General features: G+C 39.0%; 1 protein-coding gene across 2 annotated transcripts in view; it reads right to left on the bottom strand.

The window, feature by feature from the left end:
* MGMT (O-6-methylguanine-DNA methyltransferase) overlaps positions 1-24,474 on the bottom strand; it is a 580,807-nt gene that overhangs the window by 123,981 nt on the left and 432,352 nt on the right. For both annotated transcript variants that reach the window (XM_030202962.1, XM_030202963.1), the window contains one exon: positions 20,421-20,581. In XM_030202962.1, the coding sequence (XP_030058822.1) occupies positions 20,421-20,581 (161 nt within the window). The remainder of the gene's footprint in view (positions 1-20,420; positions 20,582-24,474) is intronic.

The following is a 24,474-nucleotide window of genomic DNA, read 5'->3' as shown; positions in this document are numbered from 1 at the left end:
GTGGTTTTAAATATCAACTCCAATACTTTTGTTAGGCAAACATGTTTAAGATGCAAACTTTTAGGTCTTCTAAGTGCCTTCTACAGTCATGTTAAGGAAAGCATCTTAGTAGTGTCAAAAGCATTCATCTTAAAATGGTCCTTAGTCTAATAATTGCATCATCTTTATCAGTCTACTTTGTTTTAAGAAACAATAATCCTTAGTTAAGTATTAGCTAGAGATGCAGTACTTGTAGAAATGTAAGCAGTGTGGTTAGTTTTGACAATGAAGCACAAATTGTACTATAAAGAAAATAATGAACAGATTTATACATTGAATCTTGACCAGTAGGAAAATAAATCACAGTTATATGCAGGTTTATAAGATTTGGGGATAGAAAAATAGGAGCTTGTTCAGAGGTTATGAAGACATATTACTCTGATATGCATAAGCGATGGCAGAATTACAATAGAATTTATAATGCAAAAAAGTAAATATACATTGTAATACTACATCTGCTTTGTATTAGTTTGATATAAACCATACATAAAATTCAATAGTTAGGGCTTAAAATTAGATTTTGGAACTTGTGCAATGTATTTCTAAAGAGTCTTCTATTCATACAGAAAATGTGCATATTCTAAAAAGTGAAATGAAAAACATGTATTACAACATTTCATGTTTCCAGTATATGACAATAAATAAAAATATAGGAATACATAATCAAACGGGTTTGTGTGGCTGATTATCCCTTGTCTGGTTAAGAGCAATAACTGCCTAAGTGAAAGCAGATAAAGATAGGACTGAGTTTTATGCAGTCTGATTTGTCCAGTTAATTTAGGTGGTTAAGTGCTAAGTATTGGCACTTAACTGCATAAGTGCTGACTGCGCCCCTGGGCTGTCCACAAAATAGCCGATTATGGCTTTAGCAGTTAGTTCTGATATTCAGGGGCACAAACTGGTTACGTGCCTCTGAATATTAGTGGATAGCCCTGCACAAGCGATTTAACCTCCCAAGAGCCTCTCCTGCTTAGTTAAATCACTTTCAATACTGACCAGAAATTTCAGTTTCCATGTAAAGACTAATTGTGAATGCTTTCCTTTTTAAAATGACCCAATGAAAGCACAAGAACACATTTACACCTGCTCCTTGGTACATACAAATTTGATGCATTTGTTTACATGCTTAAGTTCAAAATTTATAAAATACGCACATAAATAAAAACTCTACTTCTGGGAATGCCTCCGTCTAGAACTCATAAACCAATGGCTTTTTTTTTTCACATAGCTGGTATGTGCCAGTGCTGAGTATCGGTATATTTCTCCATGTGGTTCGTTCCTACTCATCTCTGCCCTGCTTCCCCTCCCCTCCTGGCTGCCCTAGAAACCTCACCTTATTTAGCATGTACAGAGTTTGGGAGGACAGGACATTGCTACAGTTTTAGCTGCAACTTCCAGCTAGAGCCATCTGCATTACAGTTAATAGGGAGGATAGCAGGCAGCTCACACCACCCAGATTTCCATGATATTAAGAACCTGCTATTGCTCCTGCTGAATGTCCTGCAAGTGGCTGCAGCTTGTTCCCTTGATACACAATCTACTGGAAGCCAGATGCACTAATACCGTTTATGCCGCTGCTACTGAAGTATAGAGTATTCAAAGAGCAGCAAGAGGCCTATAATGCAGACAAGGAAAAGGCTAAAGGCTCTTCAGTTAGCATGTGTGCATATTTCATTTTATTTCTAAAATGTGATCACTAATTTATTCTGTATTTGATAAAAGTGTGTTCTGCACTTGTGATTGAACCACAGATTTTCCAATTATGTTCTTTCTATTTAGGGAAGGGATCCAGTTGCATGGAGTGTGGTTACTGTAGGGGAGGACCCCTGGATTGTCACCCCACCCTCTAATGATGGCTCTTATTGAGTACCTTCTACAAAACAATTTTAGAGAGCTTCAGAGGATAACTACTTTCATTCACAACTCAAAAATAATCCTCTTCCTCTGAATACTACTGAATTAATGTTTTTTAATCAATTTTTATTAACATAGGGAGGAAAAGCCTGAACAGACTCCTTCTTGGCAACACGGCTGATCAATCATAGGAGTACTCACTGTCATCATAGGCTAAAAAACCCTCCCCAAAATTTGCATTTTATCACAAAGTCCAAACAAACTTTCAACTAGTAGCTTAGCTCATGAGGATGCACAGACTCTTCCTGCTGTCCACGGCTGACAACAGCCAAAGTTTTGATGACTTTGTCAGGTTCCCTGGCACATCAGCTCACTGAACCAGACAACCTTAGAGTGAAGTGAGCATTTACTGCCAGCTGATTTCTAACATGAGCTAAAAACGCTATTGTGGCTTAGTAAAAAGACCCCTAAGTGCTGAATACCACACTTAACTGGTTAAGTTGTAGCTGGCCGCATATGTCTGTATATTCAATACTGAAGGCCAGATATAAGTATTGGGCATAAAGTCGGCAGAAGTCAGCAAAATTCTGGCTGTTGGTGGCTGAATATCAACCACCTGGTTATTTTCCCAGACTTTTCTATATTTCCCTCACAGTAATATCTCTTTATTGCTCCAGTACCTGCTCCTCCTCCCTTTCCATACCCGTTTTTAGGTTTGTCTGATAACATCTGTGGAAACCTATTTTTCTTTCTGTATTGATTTTTGCTTCTTGTAAACTGCAATCAAATGAAGCCTAAATAAATAAATGGTTTGAATGCTGGTATATCAAATAACCTATCAAAGATAAAGATACCAGCCTCTACAGTGGGCTTACCTGCCTCACACCCACTCCCACCTGCAAGAGAAGGAAGCCAATCACCTCTTTCAGTCCAATCTCACAGAGCAGTCCACCATAGGAAATGAATCAAGGCTTCTACTTCATGTGTTTTCTCATTCCAAAGAAGACTGGAGGCTTAGGTCCCATCCTGGCCTTGCAAACCTTATCCTTTTTCTCTTTAAGGAGAAGTTCAAGATGAATATTCTTTCCTCCACCTTACCACTGTTAAAGAAGGGAGACAAACTTGTACACTGACTCTCAAGGATGCTTACACACACAACCTAATTCATCCTCATTACAGAAAATACCTTTGTTTCCTTCATATAGGCCACTATCAATAAAAGTTCTTCTTTTCAGTATTTTGTTCTTAGAGTCTTAACGAAATACCTCATAAAGTAGTGGTGGGCAGCCAATCTACAGAACTGAGAGCATCTAGTTTTTCCATATGTAGACGAGTCCTGGCAGCTATCTTGAAAACCCTTGTTCTAGCTTTCACAAACAAGCTTCATCACCAACTTTCAGAAATCCATGTGTGCCTTAGAAATGTTTATGTTTATTTGATCACTTAAATTTACCATCTTGCCTAGCAAAAGACCAAAGTGGTTTACAGGCTCAGAATCACACAAGAAAAGAATGCCATCATTCTATAGTAAAGAAGCACAAAACAACAGTGAGGACAGTGAACAGCATTGCCTCAGATACTCTCCCCTACAGATTCATCCTGCAAGCTGCCAACAGCATTTCAAAAAAATTAGATCTTTAAGATAGATTTGAAACGGTGGTAAGAAGCCTCCTATCTAATAACAAAGAAGGAGAACAATCCATAATTTAGGAGCCATGACTCAAAATGGGCAGAGAAACCAATAGAAACCCATGGACCACAAAACACAAGAAAGAGTATAGGGGATGATCAAGGCAGACAAATAAGTTGGAGTCCCCAGATACAATGCTTTATGTAGTAAACAAAGAACTTTAAAGAAAATGAGAAAGCAAACTGGTAACCACTGAAATTTCACCAACAGCGGGGATACATGATCAAACCTTTGCCTAGGAAACATGCAGCTGTATTATGCAAAGTTTGAAGCTGTTTCAGTTCGGACTGTGTTATTCCTAGGTAAGCCACACTGCAATAGACCAGATGTGAAATGATAAAAGCACGTACTAGGGCATGCAAGTAAACATCATCCAAGAGCTTCAAACAGCTAGCACACAACACTTACAAAACCTGGCCTTGAAAAGATAGATCAGAGTCAATTATTACACCACACCCAGGTAATGAAAAGAGTCCACCACTTTCACCGGGGAACCGAAAAGGGTAAGACCTAAGGATTGAAATGATAAGCCTTACGTCACCCAACATGCAAAAGTCCTGGATTAGTTCAGGATTACTCTGATTCTCGAACGTCACACCGTTATATCATCCAAACAGGCAAAAGGCTGAATGTCAGGTATCGTTGGATTCACAAGAAATAACAAGAGAATATCATCAGCATAAAACTGAGTGGAAACACCAAATGTTTGCTGTACTAAAGATGCCAGAGGACTACATAAATGTTAAAAAGCAGGGGTGAAAGAATGGACCCCTGAGGAACCTCACAAGCAAGCATACAGTGTCAAGATAAAGATGTAGAAAATCCCGGACCCATTCTTCTCATTTTATCTTAGTCTCCTTTTTTGAAAGTTAAATGCTAACGTATTGGATTTTCTGTGTGTACTTACTTCAAAGCCGATATCAAATCTGATCATATTATGATCACTGTTATCAAGCAGTCCCAGCACCATTACCTCCTGCACCAGATCATGCGCTCTACTAAGGACTAGGTCTAGAAGTTTTCCTCCTCTTGTTGGCTCCTATACCAGCAGCTCCATAAAACAGTCCTTGATTTTGACAAGGAATTTTACCTCCCTAACATGCCCTTATGTTATATTTACCTAGTCAATATCGTGGTAATTGAAATCACCCATTATTATTGTGTTTCCCAGTTTGATAGCCTTCCTAATTTCTGATAACATATCTACATGTACCTGAAAAAGGTATTACTATTAGTTTTTGTCTACACAGCAAGTTTTTTTTTCATATTCTCTTTTAGTCTTCTTTATTTTTTTTCATCTAACTTGACACTGCTTATGCTGCTTCTTACTTTCTTCATTCAGATCTTTTTTCCATTCCTCGGAGGATGCTCTTTTGGCACTAACAGTCTCTTTCAGTTTGCTGTCGTTTGCTCTTCTTTTCACCTTTGTTAATACATGGAATACATCTGGTCTGGGCTTCCACGATGGTACTTTTTAAACAACAACCATGCCTGATTTAAAGTCCTAACCTTTGTGGCTGACCCTTTCAACTTTTTTTCAACCATTTTCCTCATTTTGTCAGTCACCCTTTTGAAAATTGAAAGCTGCTAAAGTAGATTTCTTTACTGACTTCATTCCAGATATCAGCTCAAATTTGATCATGTTGGGAATCAGTGATGTTATGATCACTGATTCCCAACGAATCTAACAACATTGTCTCTTGTACCATGCCCTGTATTCCACTAAGGACTAGATCTAAAATAGATCCCCCATCTTGTCGGTTCTTGGACCAGCTGCTCCAAGAAGCAGTCATTTATTATATCTAAGAATTTTACCTCCCTAGTGCTTCCTGATGTAGAATTTATCCAGTCAGTATTGGGGTAATTGAAATCACATATTATAATGACCAATTGGCCAGCGGAAAGCAGTTGGTGCCGGCCAAAATCGATTATACCGATTTGGCCGGGTTCAGGAGATCGCCGGCCATCTCACGATTTGTGTCGGAAGAATGCTGGCGATCTCCTTTGAAAATAAGCTGGATAGTGTCCCATTGATTGTCCTCCTTCCATCAGGTCTCTGAGATGCCTATACCTACCTCATCATTTGGTGCTATATACTCCAATTCTTCCATTTTATTTTTTAGGCTTCTAGCATTTGTATATAGACACTTCAAATTGTGTTTTTTTCGTAGCATCTAAAAGTTGATGAGGATAATGCATTCTTTACTCCCATTAAACACTATGTCCTGTTTCATTAGTAACTTTGAGGATACTCCACACAGAACCAGGCACTCCTGGGCAACTGTCAGTTTCCGCCCCCCCCCCCCACCCCATTTTAGTTTGAAGTCCCTAGCCCTCACAATCTGAAAATTGAGCAACATTTAGTCTCTACTCTAAGACTACCAATGCCAATTCAGAATGTATTATTTGCTGCAAGAAAACCATCTACCAAACATACCTATACATTCAAATTAAGAGTAGCTGTTCTGCCCTGAGAATGTATGCTGAATGTATGCTCAACACCGCTATGTATTACAGGTAAGCAATGCTTTCCTGAAACATACAGTAAACATAAGCTCTAGAATTTATAAGGCAAAGCAAAGTAGCCACAATCAACTGGATAGTGGAGGATACTTCATTTTGTTTTTGCCTAGGACATAATGGGGTGGAGCAGGGGCTTGACCATCTGTGACAGCAGTACCTTGTGCTATGTCACAACTGCTAATAGTACAGATGCACTTAGCACCACTTCAATATATGCTGAATGCAGCCAGGCTAACCGCAGTCTGATAGAGTGATTAACAAGTGAAGTGCTGTGGTGACGAAGACCCTTGGCCTTCCAATCCCCCTCAGATATATGATCCCCCCTCCCACACTCCTTTCCTTGCAAATCAGAACCCCCTCTAGATCTCCCCAACAGGTAAACCTCAATAGAACAATTCAACCCCACTCCCCCATGACAGAACAACACTGCCCTCCCTAAGCTCTACTATCCCACCCCCATTTGCTGTGATAGTTCAGTAGTCCTGAATGTCAGTAATTCTCCTCCACTGCCACATGAGTCAGTGCCTGCATCCAAAATGATGCCCATCTTATTTGAAAGGATAACTCCTAGCAATAGTTCAGTGAGATTACCACTGTGGGGGGCGGGGAGGAGGAAGAGAGGTGCTACTTTGGATGCAGGTGTTGACCAGGGTGGCAGTGAAGGAAAATTACTTCCAACCAGTACTACTGAACCAGGGGGTCTTGCCCTTTTAAAATGCCAAGCATGAGATGCGGAATGCCAAAACCCTTGAATTTCACCAATCAAAACTCAGCAATGCTTACATTACAGATGAATAAGGCCAAGAAGTCTTACTTTACTAACTTGACACAGAATTCTCTTAACTCCAATAAAAACAATATTCTCAATCTTCTCCAACCTTACTGTAACTCAGCAAATTCATGATCTATCTATGGTACCATTTTCAGATACACTGGTCCAGTATTTTCTTAATAAAGTTTCCTCTCTACATTCATCATTTCCATAACACCATCTCCCTCGCAACCTTCCTCCCAGTCCTTTCCCCCTATTTCTCGCTAGTCTTCTCTCAACTTATCATAATTTGAAACTGTCAGGGTTTCCCTCGTTGCTCTGAGGATCAAAGCTATTAAAAAGGGGAGCCCAGACTGAAGCACAGAAGAGTAAGAGTCTGCTGAGTGGGAAGATATTTTAGAGACAGGGAACAGTGAGGGTTCAGCTCTCTCATTTTATTTTTTACTGGGTGCCACGAGGAAGAACAAGGTATTTGGGGGTGGGGGAAGGAGGATAGCATCCACAATTTTCACTGGTGTACAGGAATGAGGATGATCAGGGCAATGACAGTGCACATCAGTTTTCTTTCTTTGTATAAGGGTTGGATGGATGGATGGACTTAGGTCTGCTACTGCAGTACCTAAATTTATTAAAATACAGATTTTGTTGAAAAATCATGGTAAGTGGCTAAGGGGGTAGTGACTAACCTGTGTCCAGGGGATAATGGAGGAGTTTAGCCATTTACAGTAACATGAATAAAAAGGCAAAATTGTATGTTATTTGTCCTTAATGCAGGCTATTTCACTACAATGCATTCTATATAATAAGATGAAAGCAAGTAGATGTATTCAAAGTACCTCAATATTATACAAATTGAATAATGTACCATGCAATGTACTTTGTAAGCTGTGGTATTCATGGAAAATAAACACCAGTTATAAAGTAGCATTTTTCCCTCCTGGAAGTATAAGACCACTAACATGCAGCCCAATGCTCCCAGGGACCATCTGAAAGGGACTAGAGGTAAACTAATGTGTGTACACCCTTCCCCCTTACAAAGACCTTTCACCCCCCTGAAGCTGCACCCCCCCCCCCACCTCCTCATGTACTGGCCTTGTCTGTGGTGTTCAGCAAGCTGGGTACAGTAGTGAACCCCAATTACTCCTGCCCCATAAGCTTTCAGGCAGGGCTGCCGAGAGGGGGGACGGGGGGGGGGGGGGGGACAAAATTCCCAGGGTCCGGGCCTCCAAGGAGGGCCCTGCACCGCAGTCCCACCAGCCACCACCACCGGGCCCCTTCTACCCGAACCCCCGCCAGCAGAAGTGCTGTCTTCTGACTCCGGCGTGCGCGGCCCACACAGACGCGCTCCTCTCAGCTGATCTTCGCTGTATTCTGCAGGGCTTCTGTGCGTCTGACGTCAGATGCACAGAAGCCTTGCAGAGTACAGCGAAGATCAGCTGAGAGGAGTGCGTCTGTGGGCCGCGCATACTGGAGTCAGAAGACAGCACTTCTGCTGGTGGGGGTTCGGGTGGAAGGGGCCCGGTGGCGGTGATGGAGGTGGGTGGGACTGTGGCGCCGGGCCCCCCCGGGGGGGGGGGGGGTAGTGGGGGCGGGGCCCAGGGGGCGGCCTTGTCCCGGGCCCGGCCCAGTCTCTCGGCGGGCCTGCTTTCAGGTTCAAAATTGTAACACTGACCTATAGCAGTAGCTTTGCGGTACTACCACTAGGGGTCATGGTGTCAATTAAGGAGCGGGTTGAGGGACTTTTCCAGGGGTCCAGGGCTTTTTGTTGGGGATTGGAGAGACAGGTTTAATAGCACTTACTGTTATTCCAGGCCCTTTAAGATGGCCTCTGGAAACATCAGGGTGCAAGTTAGTGGTCCAATGCTCCCAACAGGGAAAAATAATGCAGCTTGCAAAATTGTTCAGAAGTTGCATTATTTATTTACTGCATGAAATATTACAGGCTAGTGACTCCCATGGTAAAATGCAATACTTATCATACCTTTATAACTGCCCCCTTAAATTCTGAAACCCAACATTGGGCACATCTCCAACTGGGCTTCCTTTTTACCCAGCTATATTGCTCAGCTGAAAAATGTTTGCATTCTTTCCAGCCAATACATTTTATTTTCTTGTCTCCTTGGAAAGAAATTGCAGTATTTTCATTTACTGTTCACCCAATCAAGTACAATCACATGCTTTAAGCAAAGTGCTAAAATACAAAAGACCATATTAATTCACATACTAGTCCAATAACGAAAACCTTCAAAGTACATCAAAAGGTGTTAATGGTTTCAATATTTATCTGCTGCAGGGAAGTACTCTAAAATGAAGACAGAAAAAAAAAATCTACTAATAGCTGCATGTCACCACTAAAATGAAATGCTTAATGCATCTTATAATCAGAGGACAATTTGCAAATCATTAAGAGAAATGTAAAATTCCATTAAAATACAAATCAGGAGTCTCTCACTGGGCTAATAATCTTTTTGATATTATTTTGCATTTCACTATTTCTGCTCGAAATATCCAGACACCACAAATGATGAGTTCTTCAACATGCTATTTACTACAGCCTACTTCTTTAACAACAGCCTGAGAGGAGTATAATCTGCTATTCAGAGCAGGTACTAATGAAGAATTCCATATATTCTGAAATTTAATTAAAACCCCAAAGATTTCAAATTAGATGCAATTTGAAATGCCTGGGGCAGAAATACATGCACTTGCGTGGCAAGGGTATCACACTGAAAGTTGATACTGTAATTGGTCTTGATGTATTTTTTGTGTTGCCAGGCTGAAGCACAGAACTCATAACCATATAAAAATTCTCTATAGATTACCTGCTCATTGAAAATGCCATCACTCAGGTAGTTCTCTACTAAATTACCATGCTACTAAAATGCACAAAGTGATTCGAAGAGAAGAGTGGCACAGCTGGTCGATGCTGCCAATGAGTTATGCATGCATTGATGCTGCCTTTTTACTTTGTAAAATATGCTCAGTTGAATATTAAAATATAATTGGCATTCAAGCTAAGTAGCTTAAACCATTTTGTTACCTTCTTTTAAACCGATTTGGCTCCTTCACAGTTATTTTGAAGATGTGAATCACAAACTAATGACACCATCTTATTCAGCTAAACTTATTCTATTTTACATTTGTCATAAACAGAAACAGTTTCTCTAGCCTTTACAGATGTCCTTTAATATCAGTTTCTCCTAAACAACAAAAGCTGAATCATAAAAAAAGAATGCCATTTAAAATATTATTGCATATGTTATTCTGAATAATGAGGATGAAGAATGTCAGTATTAAATATATATTTTCCAGTCTATTACATGTGGGGGTAGGGTGGGGAGGTAATTTTATAATGTTTTTTCTGTGTGTAAAGTTCAACATGGGAAAAAAGACATTCATAAAGTTGAACAATCACATATGCATATAAAAAGCAAACATACAAAAACTGTGCCCTTATATGCAATCTGTGTTCCTGAGATTGTAGTTTGGGCAGAGCAAAGGCTGAGTTATGATGTGTGCACATATATTATAAATGTAGATATGTGCATTGATATGTGCACACTACAGGGGTTGGGTTCCAGGATCCTATTTTATAGGTCTTGGCTTGCCAGAGGATCGGGGGTCCTGCCTCAACTGTGGAGGGATTCAATGTTATGTAGGACCCGGCCAATAGTTAGCCTGCGATGGTCAGCGTATTTTAAAACACTGACTGCAATGGGCAGACTAAGCCCAGACATTCAGACCTGGTGCCTGAATATGGCCCATCATTGAATATATGGGCTAATTCTGCCCGTAGTGTTCTTGAATTCTGCTACTGCTTTTGTCTCCATTACCTCCTGTGGAAGAACATCTACCATTCTGTTCATGAAAAAGTATTTCCTGATGTTACTCCTAAGTCGACCCAACCCTGCAACCTCAATTCATGTCCTCTAGTTCTACTGCTTCCCCTTCTCTGGAAAAGATTTGTTTGTGTATTAATACCTTTCAAATATTTAACCCCTAGCTCCCTTGCCCTCTAAGGTACACATATTTCAGTATTCAAGTCTCTTCTCATATGTCTCTTGCCGCAAACCCCTTACCATTTTTGTCCCTTGTGTCTGAACTAAGACTTTATGTCCTTAGCAAGATATGGCCTCCAAAACGGAATACAATAGTCTAAATTGGGCCTCACCAATATCTTCACAGGGGCACTAGCACATCCTTTCTTTTGAAGGTTATAACTTTATGCAGCCTAGCATCCTTCTAACTTATCACATGTATTTCTAGTCTGCCTTCTCCCAAACAAAAGGTCCAAAGTGGGTAACATAAAATAAAACCAATCACTGTGATGAAATCCAAAGGCAGTTAAAAGAGACATAAAAACGTAAAATAACCCTATGAAAGGATAATGACTCTTAGATACTTTTGAAATAAGGAGGTGATGAGCTATATACGAAAGAGCCTATAAGAAGATAACTTTCTATTTATAGGGCTGTTACCAAATATACTTATTCAATTTGGCCCCGAATAGTGCCCTGAATAAATTATTCATATTCGGCCGAAAGTGATTTAAATTCAAATATGAATATTCTAGGGCTCTACTGTGCAAAATCCTACTGAAATAAACACTTGATCTCTGATTTCATGTTGCTTCTTTTATTATTTGTTATGTTAAAGCTCAACGCCCATATTTCGTATTCAGTATTCGTAACTAGCCGAATAATATTTTTCAATATTTGTATTTAGCCAAATAGTAAAATATGCTATTCAATACAGCTTTACTTTCTACTATCCAAATGTATATGTGAAGAAAAAGTGTGTTTTAAACCTGTAAAATGTATTAGATATTTTTCTGCTTTATTCATATCCTGAAGTTTATTTCTCCTATTTGGTCAGCAGGTGGTATTTCTTTGCTGTAAAGCTGTTACAGGGAAAGTTATTTTTCTTTAACACAAGCAGGACGCAAGCAGCAGAATGCTTTTAAATCTTGTTGACTGGGCTGATTGGCCTGGAGTTTGAAATTACCCAGCAGCAATTGCTGGCTGTTGATTCAGTCTTAGCCCGGGAGAAGAGAGAGACAGATCTCTTTGCTGAGGCTCAGTAAACAAACAGTTATATATCCGGTTCTTCCCAGGTACTTTTCAGAAAAGTAAGCAAATGTTTAGTTAGTGTTATAATTGATCCATATTTTAGTTACCTGTTATTGTTTGCTGATTGAACTATTTTGTTCCACTGTTTGATTTTTAAAAGACAATAAACAATATTTAGTTTATTGCCTCTCTGTCTGGACTGATAAAGAATCCTGGTGGTTTGTGAGTGTGTTCTGGGAACTGTGGGACCACTGGGAGTGTGGCCTCCAGTAACCTAGAAATCACTGGGGATAATTTGAGAGCGGAGACTCATCCAGGGGCGGTTGGGACCAAGTCAGTGGGAGCAAGGTACTAGTGTACAGCACAAGCGGCAGGTGCAGTCGGACCTGAGCTGTGCTGGGGACAGACCCTCTAAGTGGCAGCGGGGTAACCCCAGGAGTGTGGCTAGGCATTTTGTGACAGTATATAATTCCAAACAGAAGCAGCCTGATATGAAAAGGAATTTTCTAGTACTTAGGCCTCATACCTCTAAGAGATAGGTATTTAAGCAAAGCCAGATCTGATATATGATGAGTACGATTTGATTTGAGCAATTCTACAATATTGAATAAGCGGTCAACGGTGTCACCTTCCAAAATTTTACAAACCAGACATGCAACTTTGAAACCGACATGAGCTCCCTTCAGGTTCCAGTGCAGCTGTAGCAAGAAAAGGGTTACCTTATCATACTTTGTCAACTCAAATATCACCTAACTGCTGTATTCTGTAAAAGCTGAACCTTCTTAAGCAACCTGACAGAAGGACTGCAGTATAGTGTATTACAATAGTCCAGGTATGAGAGAGAATTAATGTCTGTCTTATTAAAGTGAAATAATCACTGAGGAAATAAGAACAAATTGATCTTAACTGTTTAAGTCTAAAACATGCCTTCTTAAAAAGGTTATTGACCCGAGAGTCCATTGAAAATGTGGCGTCTAGCACCATCCCAAAACTTTCAAACACTTTCCTACTGGCAGCTCCTCAGCCTGGAGAGTTACTAAACCACAATACTTTTGGTTTCCTTTAGTGTTCAGTTTTAATGAGCAAGAAGATGTCTAATTTTTCTATGCAATTGTTTATACAAATATAAGTCTGACCTACTGTCCTTGAAAAAGGAACTAAGGCAAAAACATCATCTGCATAAGAAATTTAGGTTTCACCTATTTGAAATAAGGATCCCAAGGTACTCATATACATATTAAACAGAATGGGCCCTCGGGGACTCTGCAAGGTGGTCTTCAAAAAAGTGACGAAACAGTATACTTTATGACATGGTATGAACTGTTTGTTAGACAATCCTTAAACCAATTGAGTGTTAGAAATTCCAAGTTCACTCAGCCTTAACTGCAATAATCCATGATCCCTATGTCAGAGGTAGCAGAAATATCAAATTGTAAGGGGATTATCTGATGCCCTTAACTCAATGCTCTAACACAGAGCCTCTATGCTAGGTTGTTGCTGTGTGATTGCTTTTTCTGTCTTATCCAGATTTTGGCATTCTTTTCTGATGTTTGATTTTAGTAATGTAAACCGTTTAGACCCAATTTGTTTTTGGAATATTGGCGGGTTATAATATATTTAATAAACATAAACCTATATATACAATGATCTCAAACCAAATTGAGAAGGATGTAACCTATTATGATTACTCAAATATTTGGAGAGTTGTAAGCCTACAATTGATTCAGTAAGTTTAGTAAAGAGAGGGATATTTGTTATTGATGTAAAATTAGCTACAAGTGATAGATCTAGGCCATCATATTTGGTAACTGGTGTTAGGACTATGTTTCCTATAATGATGGTTAGGGAGTTTTGTTTTGGTTTTTTTTTTTTCCTCCTGTGGGAGAATCTCTCAAAGCTCATGAAATCATAGTTGAATTAACTAAAGGGATATGGCATGTTACATGCTAAGAAAAGGGTAACTGTTTTGGCAATATTTTACAGAAGGATGCACTGAACTGTTTACTATGGAGGGGCAGCAATTAAATCTTCATTTTGTCTTTCCACCCTTTTTCATTTTAAAACAAATATTGTTTATAGTGCATACCATTGTTAAAGAGTATGTGCTATATGTACATAGTGGCCACTTTTCCCCAATAGTGTATGCATGCACGAACCATTACAAATATGCACACTATGGGAAAAGAGTGCACTCTCATTGGTGAATGCTGTTTGATTCAAATGACAGACCATCCTTACTGTTTACTTAAAGATGATAGGGGTCTGGGGGGTATGTAGAATAGCTGGCACAATTCAGGCAGTTGTCTTCACTAGATGAATCATTTAGAGTTGAAAAAAAGTTAATGTTGATGAATCTTCAGCATCCAATTTAACTTAAGAATTATTGGATGATGCCACTAATGCTTTTGTACTTGGATCAGACTTTTAAAGTGGTAAGGGGTCTCTGCCGGAAGAGCTATGAGAAGTGACTTGAAGCTGCACCACAGTGAAAGGGTTCTTCTTTGCTATGTCCAAAAGTACCTCCACTGCCCCTATACCATTGACACATTTTGTTGCCACTCCAAGGATTTAAATTTGCCCCGCTCCACAATATCCTAGCCCCACCCCAGTCCCAACCCACTTTAGCCTCCCCAAACATCTGAATCACCGACCGCCTATGACATTGCTTGATCTTCTTACTTTTCTACGTGGATAAGTTCTTCTTTAAATTTTATTTATTTTAAACATTTCTAGCCCGCCTATGTTAGAAAAATACATACACAACCATTAAAACAATTCACATACATATACATATATAATCATCATATATAATCCAGAATATCGTTTCTTCACCCTCACAAAAACATGTAATCATATCATGTCATCTACATATAATATCTACATACCATAATAAGCCTGTGCAAATAACGCCTTTAACTGTTTTTTTAAAATATCAAGACCCAGCAGTAGACAGAGCCTCAGTGGCAATTCATTACACCTAATGGGACCCACATACGATAACGCCGCTTTCGCAGTAACAGAAAAGTGCAACCACCTCAATCATAGAACAATCAGTTAACGCAGTGCCCAAGTAGGCATATAACACTGCAACACCTCTTTAAAATAGACAGGAGCTGAGTCATATAGAGTCTTAAAACCCAACAACAACAACAACAATTTAAACAAACTCTATAAGCAACTGGCAGCCAATGAAGCAACTTCATCGTACCTGTGACAGATTCAAAACGACTGAAACCAAAAATCATACACACAGCAGCACAACTTGACCTGCATGTATTCTAGCTTCTGATGTCCCTAAAAACAAACTATTACAACAATCCAGCTTTGTAAGCACTAGGCTTTCAATCAAAATCTGAAAATCATACTTTGGCAATTACGGTTTCAATTTACTGAAAACTTTTAACTGAAAAAAACATAACTATGGAATTGTTTTCTGTTGTTAAATCATTGATACGGAAACTTAAGGGCACTTCTACATTTGTTTTATTTTCTGCTATGGTTTGTATAAAGAAGATAGCAGATATTTCTTTATGCCTGGATTCTGTCATGCTTGTTACAGACTGGTGTGCGATTTTCTTGTACCGTATTGTGGACAGAGTTCTTGCTTGTGAAGCCCTCTGACGATTTGTTTGGAATTTCATCAAATTTAAGACTTGGATGTTTGTTTGGCCATCTGGATTTTCAGTCTCATGAAGCATTTTCCCTATATTCATGACTGCCTCATTAAGTACTGTGTTCCACCGCAGCTAAAGGGATATATTTTGTCCAGTACTTAAAAAGGGGGAATATTTGGGTAATCCAATGAATTGACCACTTTCTTTGTTACCATTCTTGACCAAACTGTTAAACGGAAGTCTCTGTACTATGAAAATTTTTGAACACATATTGACAGGAATCAAAAATATTGCATCAGTCACAGATTTGAGACGGACAATGAAGTCATCTTGGTAGTGCTGGATGTAAGTACTGCATTTGATACTCTGAATCATTCTATTTTGTTTGGAGGTAAGTGCGATGGATGGTGGATAGTACTGGTTTGGTTTCACTCGAGTGGTAAAGGATCTAGGTATCATTGACGACGATATATTGAAACCCTATGCTCAGTGTGCGAAAAGGAATGGAAAACAAAAATGAGGATGTTTAAAAAAGGTTTGGACAAATTCCTGGAGGAAAAGTCCAGTCTGCTATTGAGACAGACATGGGAAGCAACTGCTTGCCCTGGGATTTGTACTATGGAGTGTTGCCACAATTTGGGTTTCTGCCAGGTACTTGTGACCTGGCTTGGCCACTGTTTGGAAAACAGGATACTGGGCTAGATGGACCATTGGTCTGACCCAGTATGGCTACTCTTATATTCTTAACTTGTGACCTGGATTGACTACTGTTGAAAACTGGATACTGGGCTTGATGGACCTTTGATCCGTCTCAGTATGGCAATGCTTATGTTGTATTATTGAATATGTATACTATGGAGGCGAGGAAGGATTGAGAAGATGATAAACACATTTAAAACATATATATGAACAAACAAACCTTTTCAAAAAATGAAAAAAACTATAGCATTAGAGGACATGAAACGAAGCTGCTAGTGGAGAAACTTAAAAGTAAAACCTAACTGACTCAGAAGCTATAACAACAACAACAACAAAAAAAAATCCCAGAGAAGGTATTGGGGGGGGGGGATAATCTGTACAGATCGCCAATTTCAACATTGGCCACCTTTCTAAGCAGACTGGATGGATCATGCTGGTCCTGAAACAGGTTGAACGAGGCACCTCGTGAGACCACAGCTAGACTACAGCCATGTCGAGGCCATCGCTCTATTGAAGATTCTGCATACAGAGAAGTTACTTACTTGAACTGTTAGTTGTTGGGCACAGTGAGAGAGACATTTTTTTTGGAACTACACTTTTTTATGCATGAATGGATGGATATTTGGTCAGCACTTTATTATTTGAGGAATTAGATATATATGATGTAGAAATTAGTGCTTGCTGTTTTGGAGTTCTGGATGCACTGTACGCACAGCTCAGCATGGTAACAATTTGATACGGTGCTGCACTTTAACCCCTGAATTCTATAAAAGTCGCAAAATATTGCACATGTAAATTTGGGCACGTGTCCAACTTACTGTGTAATTTAATAGAATAACGAGCCAATTTGTACCAATAATTGAGATCTTAACACGCAATTATTGGTGCTAATTGAAATTTTACTCATGGGTCCAGAAAGGGAGCACAGCCATGGGAGGGTCATAGGCAGATGAGGGGCATTCCTTTAATTTATGCGTGTTGTTATAGAAAAAGGGAAACCACACCCAATTGAGTCTCAGTAATTTACACCAAGGTTTCATTGGTGTAAATGATCATGCCTAAATGTAGTCACGATTCCTGGCGCTAAGCGGTTTTCTATAAATGGTGCCTAACTTTTAGTGCCATTCGCTATTTTTTTCAGTAATGATTTTTTAGCCATTATTTATATAATTCAGCCCTTAATGTACTGAATCTCTCTAGTTCAAAGCTATACATAAGTTAATTTTATATACCAAATTCTACTTCAGCAGTAGTTCATTTTTGCAGTGTAGAGAGTTTTTTGGATTCATTCAGGCCTTTATCTGCTGTCATTTATTGTGCTACAAGGAAGATAAAGTATGCATGAAGTGCTACCCATTAACTGCATTGCCAAAATGCTCTTCCTTCTCGCATGTAAATGCAGATAAGTCAGGACAAAACCAAATTTGAAAATGACTTTAATTAGGGTAGGAGTAACTAAATTTATTTATTTTGGTTTAAACAAAATAAACAAATAAAAATTTGCCAGTACTCACATGCAGGTCACCCTTAAGGGGAGGGGTGACCAGCAACTGAATGCATCTCATGCTCCTGCTGTATGTAAAAGCCCAGCTGATACTCTTGAAAATCAATAAATTCATAACTAATACAGATATAGTAACACTCTGAATGAAATAAACACTAGCACTAAAAAAAATGGAGAAAAAGACCTCAGAATCCAGGCTCAAGCTTCCACTATGGCCGCTAAAGCACAACGTACCATCACAGAGCAGAAACAAAATGTCACCTTCAATATAGCACAAAAAGCATAAACCTCATAATCATCAAACAGAGTGAAGACTACATGGCACAGGCATTAATGCTTCAAAACAAACAAACAAACAAACAAACAATTGCAGTTCATCAGTTCAAGGCTGGTCTCCAACATCCAAACTTGCCTCCAATACCTGACAGGGAATCCCTGTTTCGCCGAGGTTGCATCAGGGGTAAAAATCCTGTGTCACAACTTTCAAACAACAGGCATTCCAATTGATATTCACAGCTTCAGGCTCCTATAGATTTTTGATTCATGAAAGGGCTTCTATTTCAAACCACCAACTTAGAAAGCCCTGTGCAATGGGGCCTGAACATTTTCCTAATTTACCTTATGAAGCTGCCATTTGAGCCAATGGAGTCTGCCTTAACTCAAACATGCCACTTAGAAGGTGCTTTTTGTAGTACCTGTTAACTCAGCTAGAACCAGAACCAAAACTTCCAACCTTTGTACCTTATAAGCCACTCACACAGTTTCAACATACTAAACTAGTTATTGCATAGTAGACAGAGTTCAAAATTGAAATGATTAAATCAGTAATTTGCAAAATGCTGATGATTATGTATGTATATTTTACAGTTTATGGAAGGGTGGGATTTATCTAGATGGGACTGTGGAGGTTATGAATGGGAAAGTAGTGGGTGTGTTTATTTTACGAAATGTTTGATATTTTATGTTTGTTTTAATGGTGTTTCAGTTTGTACTTTTGTGTGTATTGCTCTGTACTCTGCTTAGTTATAGGTGGAATATAAATGAATAAATCTAAATTTAGTTCTGTGAACTCATTCTAGCCCCACTTGTACAGAAAATAGGGTGGGGTTGTGCAGTACAATCATAACAAATAAACAAGAAATAAAAATGAAAACAATGCAGGCCAATTTCCCCTTAACTTCAATTCGCCTTATATTAAGCTCTCAAAAAAGTAGAACCCAACACTAACAAAAGAGGAAGATATTCAATTACGTATCAAAACAAACAAAAAAAAATCCCCACGTTTTTACCTAGGGTAGCAACACATTTTCATATTAATGAAGAAATAATGCTTCTTCCATTCTATCCAAATCCTCATGAGAAAGCCCTGCATATTCTGGACTGTAAACCAGCCTTCCTATACAGCCATAATAGAACTGTATCCATAAGGAAATCTACACAGCTGCTTGTCTCCATTTACCACAGAAGAATTACTATCCCAGTACCAAACTAACACTAGTGAATTGGTTAGCATCCTGCACCCAGTTCTTTTAGGAACAAACAGGTGCTCCTCGGAAGTCTACTTTGTGGGACACATTTACCGCACAGTATTGGTTGAACCAATCTACATAAGGGAGTGTGAATTTGCTCAGACTCTCACAACCCTCATAGCCTTAAGCTTGGGAGTCAACCTTTTATGTGCCTAAAGCAATTCTGCTTGTTGACAGATAAAGGACCATTGCTGGCTAGTAACACGTTTTTTTTCTGTAAACAGCAGGATTGATCTGACACTCGAGTATATTTTCCTCAGAGTTGCCTTAATCTTTAAGCTATGGGACTAACTAAGGAGTTGAGGAAACAGCTGTGCATGGGAACAGTCATACCTGCTCCAAATTTTACAGTAAGACCTGATGATGTCGCTCCACTTATGTGCCTGATTAATCCTGCTGTGTTTGGGAAACACCTGGTACAACAATGATCCTTAACAATAATTTTCTTGAAAAGTTTATATTCAGATATGTCTATGTTTAAACTATTCTGTCTGCAAATGTCAAAATATAAGTTACATTATGTTTATGTTATCACGAAGCAAAATGAACACAATTACTTGTGCTTGTCCCAAATTTGAACAGTAGTGGAGTTGAACGGGTAGATTGTGAAGCGTCTGTTCACGCTTTCCAAAAATACTAGGACTAGGGGGCATGCGATGAAGCTACAGTGTAGTAAATTTAAAACGAATCGGAGAAAATGTTTCTTCACTGAACGTGTAATTAAACTCTAGAATTCGTTGCCAGAGAATGTGGTAAAGGCGGTTAGCTTAGCGGAGTTTAAAAAATGTTTGGACGGTTTCCTAAAGGAAAAATCCATAGACCGTCGTTACTAAATGGATTTGGGGGAAATGCACTATTTCTGGGATAAGCAGTATAAAATGTTAGGATCTTGCCAGGTATTTGTAATCTGGATTGGCCACTGTTGGAAACAGGATGCTGGGCTTGATGGACCTTTGGTCTTTCCCAGTACGGCAATACTTATGTACTTATTTTGTAGACAGTTAGTAAGTTATACTCTGTGTTGTCTCCAAATGCAAAATATACCTTATTTATGTTGTGAGTTACAAAATGTAGTAAATACATTAAAGAAAAAAAGCATTTTAATTGAAACACAAATAGTTACAGACCTTGCTGAAAAATTGGGTGGTGAAAAGCAGGGATGGGAAGTTTCTCTGTTACCCAGGGTTCACGAAAATAGGTCTCAAACCAGGCTATGCACTGTTTCAGTGATTCTGTCATTTCCTCAGGTTCTTCAGATACATCACAAGTAAATGAAACCTCCTTAGTGCTGTAAAAGCAATAACCATTAGTTTAATAGTAAACTTCTATACAGTTTGCTAAAACTAAAAAGAAAATACATTAAATATGTATTAAGAATGCTACTGCTATCATTTTTTTCTGTTCTTAATATTACAGAGGATACAACAAGATCTAACTAGAAATAAAACAGAATTTATTTTTTGTCTCCTAAAGATTGTTGGAATAAAAATAGGTTGGTGACAACTTGAGCTTTTGAAGACAATATATATCTGACACATTTCATAAAATAGAATCTTGTACATTTGGTTAGTCTATGACAGGGGTTTGCAGAGCAAAAATGTTTCAGTTATGTTTGGTTCAATGATCTTTTTATTTCAGATTCTGAATTATTTGGGTCCATGAAAGTCAACTAATCTTGCAATTTTGCAGTATAGCAGTGGGTTTTCCATCCATCTGTATTCAAATTTGCTTAATACTTACTGGCATGTGTCTGCCACAGAGGCAACAGTACTCCAAGGCATTACTACTACTGCTTATCATTTCTATGGTGCTACTAGACATAAATAGCGCTATACACTATCCCCCTAATTCTATATATGGCACTCAAAATTGCACACACAAATTTGAGCACACACCCAATTTATGTATGCAATTTTACTGAATGAGCGAATTAGTGTCAATAATTGGATGCTATCAATTATTGGTGCTAATTGGCACCAAATTTGAATTCACACAGCACATCTTTGGAGTCTGTATTCTATAAAGATGCATGCATAAATTTTACGTGCAGATTCAAAAATGGGGCGAGGTCATGTGAGGGGCATGGACTGGTCAGGGCACTCCTCGAATTTACGTTCAGTGTTACAGAATAAGGCAGATCCGCACCTAAAACTGGGCATGGATCCTGGTGCCAAGTGTTATTGTATAAGCAGTGCCCTACTTTGAGGGTCCTTTATAGACTAGCACTTAGCATTCAATTTTTTACTGTTGCCGAAATTTGGGCACCATTTATAGAATTTTGTCCTATACATGTATGAGGCGGTCTCTGTTCGACAGAGCTTACAATCTATCCAAGACAGACTAACACGACAAATAAGGGATTAGGGAATTACTTACTATAGGAATGATGAGACATGGGTACTGAAGAGGTGACTAGAAGTTAGGAGTTAAAAGCAGCCTCAAAAAGGTTGGCATTAAAATGGCAGAAGACAATTGTCTCAATCAAAAAATGCATGGGACAAGCACATAGGATCTGTAATGGAGAGGAAGGGATAGAAGATGGTATGGGTGGGCAGACTGGACAAGCTATATGGTTTATATTTGCCTTCTTTTTCTATGTTTTTATGCAGATCCTATAACAAAAGAGGGACAAAGGATGCTAACAGTGGTATGAAAACTCCAAATCACCATGAGAGAGGCAAAGGTGCACAAACAGTAGAATGAACTAATGCCACCTGAGGCACTGAGAAGAAGGGCAAAGAAGTACCAAAATTGGCATGAAGACTCTAAAGGACAAAGTGGGACCGACTGTGGCAAGAAGACCCCATGGAAATGAGGATGAAAAGTTTGGACACTGTTGTTTCATGTGTGTGTAAAAGATGAGGAGAGAGAGAGTACGCCCCAAGTGCTGGCCACTGGGATTCAGTAAAAAGTTTAGCATTATAAATGCCATCAACAATCAAGGTCTCCCGAGGTATACAGGTGCACAAAAGTTTAGCTTAGGTAATGTTATTGTAGAGGGCATTTGGTAACTGGAATCTAGGAGGTGCAACTATCATTTCTTCTCTGTACTGTGAAAGGAAGATGACTCCAAAGCATTACACTAAGGATAAATCAGCATCAACAACAGAATGAAGAACCAAGGCACTAAGCAAGGTGCAAAAAGAGAGACATCACATACAAAGACATTCATCACAAAGAATATAAACTGAAGGCATGTTGGTAGAATCAAAATGGCCTTGTGATGGGTCTTGTGCAACTTACACATATAAATACTGGAAGGAAGCAAGCCACAAAAGGTTTAAATCTTTTTAAAGCAAAAGAATGAGGATTAAAAAAAATGTACCCCTTAATTCCCCTTTTAAAGCCCTGGCTGAAATGAGAACTTTTATAAAACCTATGTCTGCCTTGGAAAGCCAACGAGGAAACTTTTTAAAATATACATACATATATAACCACCATGAAATGGGATAACATTTTAGTCTACCCAACCATGTCCAAAACACACACCCTTGAAATCTCTATCAGGGCTATCTACAAGTGTAAACATCAGAGTTCAGAAATCACCATTTATACTTGTAGCTAATTTATACCTTAAAATGTCACTATATACACATGCTGATGCTTCTTAAATTACCTCCTTTACATCTCATTATTATTCACTATGCATGGCACTCAAAAATGTGATAAGGACAAATGACATGATTGTACCATTTAACATGTTATTCAGCCAAAATATTAGCATTATTGCCTTAACCACCCACCTAAAAAGAATACTCCTTTGGAAGTTTCATAAAGGTTATATATCCTGTTTCTTACAAAGGAATGAGCATGAAAATTAGAACTATTCCCTGATGCACAGTATTCAACAGTTTTACTCAACCCAAACCTTAAAAGTAGTATGTTGTGTTTCATTTTATTACAGAATTACAATGGCAAATTAAAAGAAGAACGTTTTAACATCTCAGAAGATTATGCTAAATCATTAGCTATTTTTTTAATTTTATCTAAATAATTTAATTTCTGATGATAAATAAGAATTTGCTGATTTTAAAATCTCAACATACAATAACCTAAATCTCAAAACACAGAGGGGTCCATTTACTAAGCTGTGGGTAGCGGTTCGAGCCATTTTTCCAGCGTGCCAGGGCACTTTTTACTGCAGTGGGTAAAAAGTCCCCCCCCCCAAATGTCCATGTGGTAAGATAACTTTTACTGTATGGCCACGAGTGGGCAGCACTTACCGCCATACACTGAGGCGGCAGTAAGGGCTCCTGCGGTAGCCAGTCAGTGTATGGCGATGCCCAATTATCGCCGGGTTAGCGCCGTGCTAGACAAAAAGAAATTTCTGTGGAGCATCACAAATGGTGCACGCTCAACCCGGAAATTACTGCCAGTAGCCATGCTGCTCCGGTGGTAGTTCAGTTTTAGTGTGCAGTAAGCCCGCATTGGGCTTACTGCTGCTTTGTAAAAGGGCCTCTTAGATACTTACCTTATAAATCTATACTCTTGGATACTCATTTTCACACTTAGCATGCAAAACTGACACACACGGTTATAGAATACTGCCCGTTAGACGCATACCTTGTTAAATTAGGTACTAATTGGTGTTAATAAATGGTTATAACTGGAGATAACTGATTCCAATTGGCATGTGTAACTGCATTTAGTCGGTATTTTATAATCTTAGCATGTAATTCTTATAGTGTGTAATGGGGTTGTAGACGGGAAGGGCATAGCCAGGTCAGGAGCATGGCTAGCATTTATGCACTAAAGTTATAGACCACTTTCAGTTACATACCTGATAGCAGTGAGAAGTAGGCTGATGGTTAGAGCAGTGGCCTGAGAACCAGGGTAACTGGGTTCAATTCCCACTGCAGCTCCTTCTGACTCTGGGCAAGTTGCTTAACCCTCAATGCCCCAGGTACAAAATAAGTACCTGTCTATAATATGTAAACCACTTTGATTGTAACCACAGAAAGGCAGTATATAAAATCTCATCTCCTTCTCCATACCCTTATGCCAACCTAAGGGGCCCTTTTAGTAAGTCACATGGGCACCTACGTGTACACAACTTGGAGTTACCACCCGGCTACTGTGAGGCCCAGGCGGTAATTTTGGTTTTCACATACCTATGTAAAGTTTGCTGGAAAATAATTATTTTCCTGCGCAATTTCTTTCTCTTTCTACCTTGTTGTACAA

Source organism: Microcaecilia unicolor, chromosome 5 (genome assembly GCF_901765095.1).
Source record: "Microcaecilia unicolor chromosome 5, aMicUni1.1, whole genome shotgun sequence".
NCBI lineage: Eukaryota > Metazoa > Chordata > Amphibia > Gymnophiona > Siphonopidae > Microcaecilia > Microcaecilia unicolor.
This window is presented reverse-complemented; position numbering and strand designations above follow the sequence as displayed.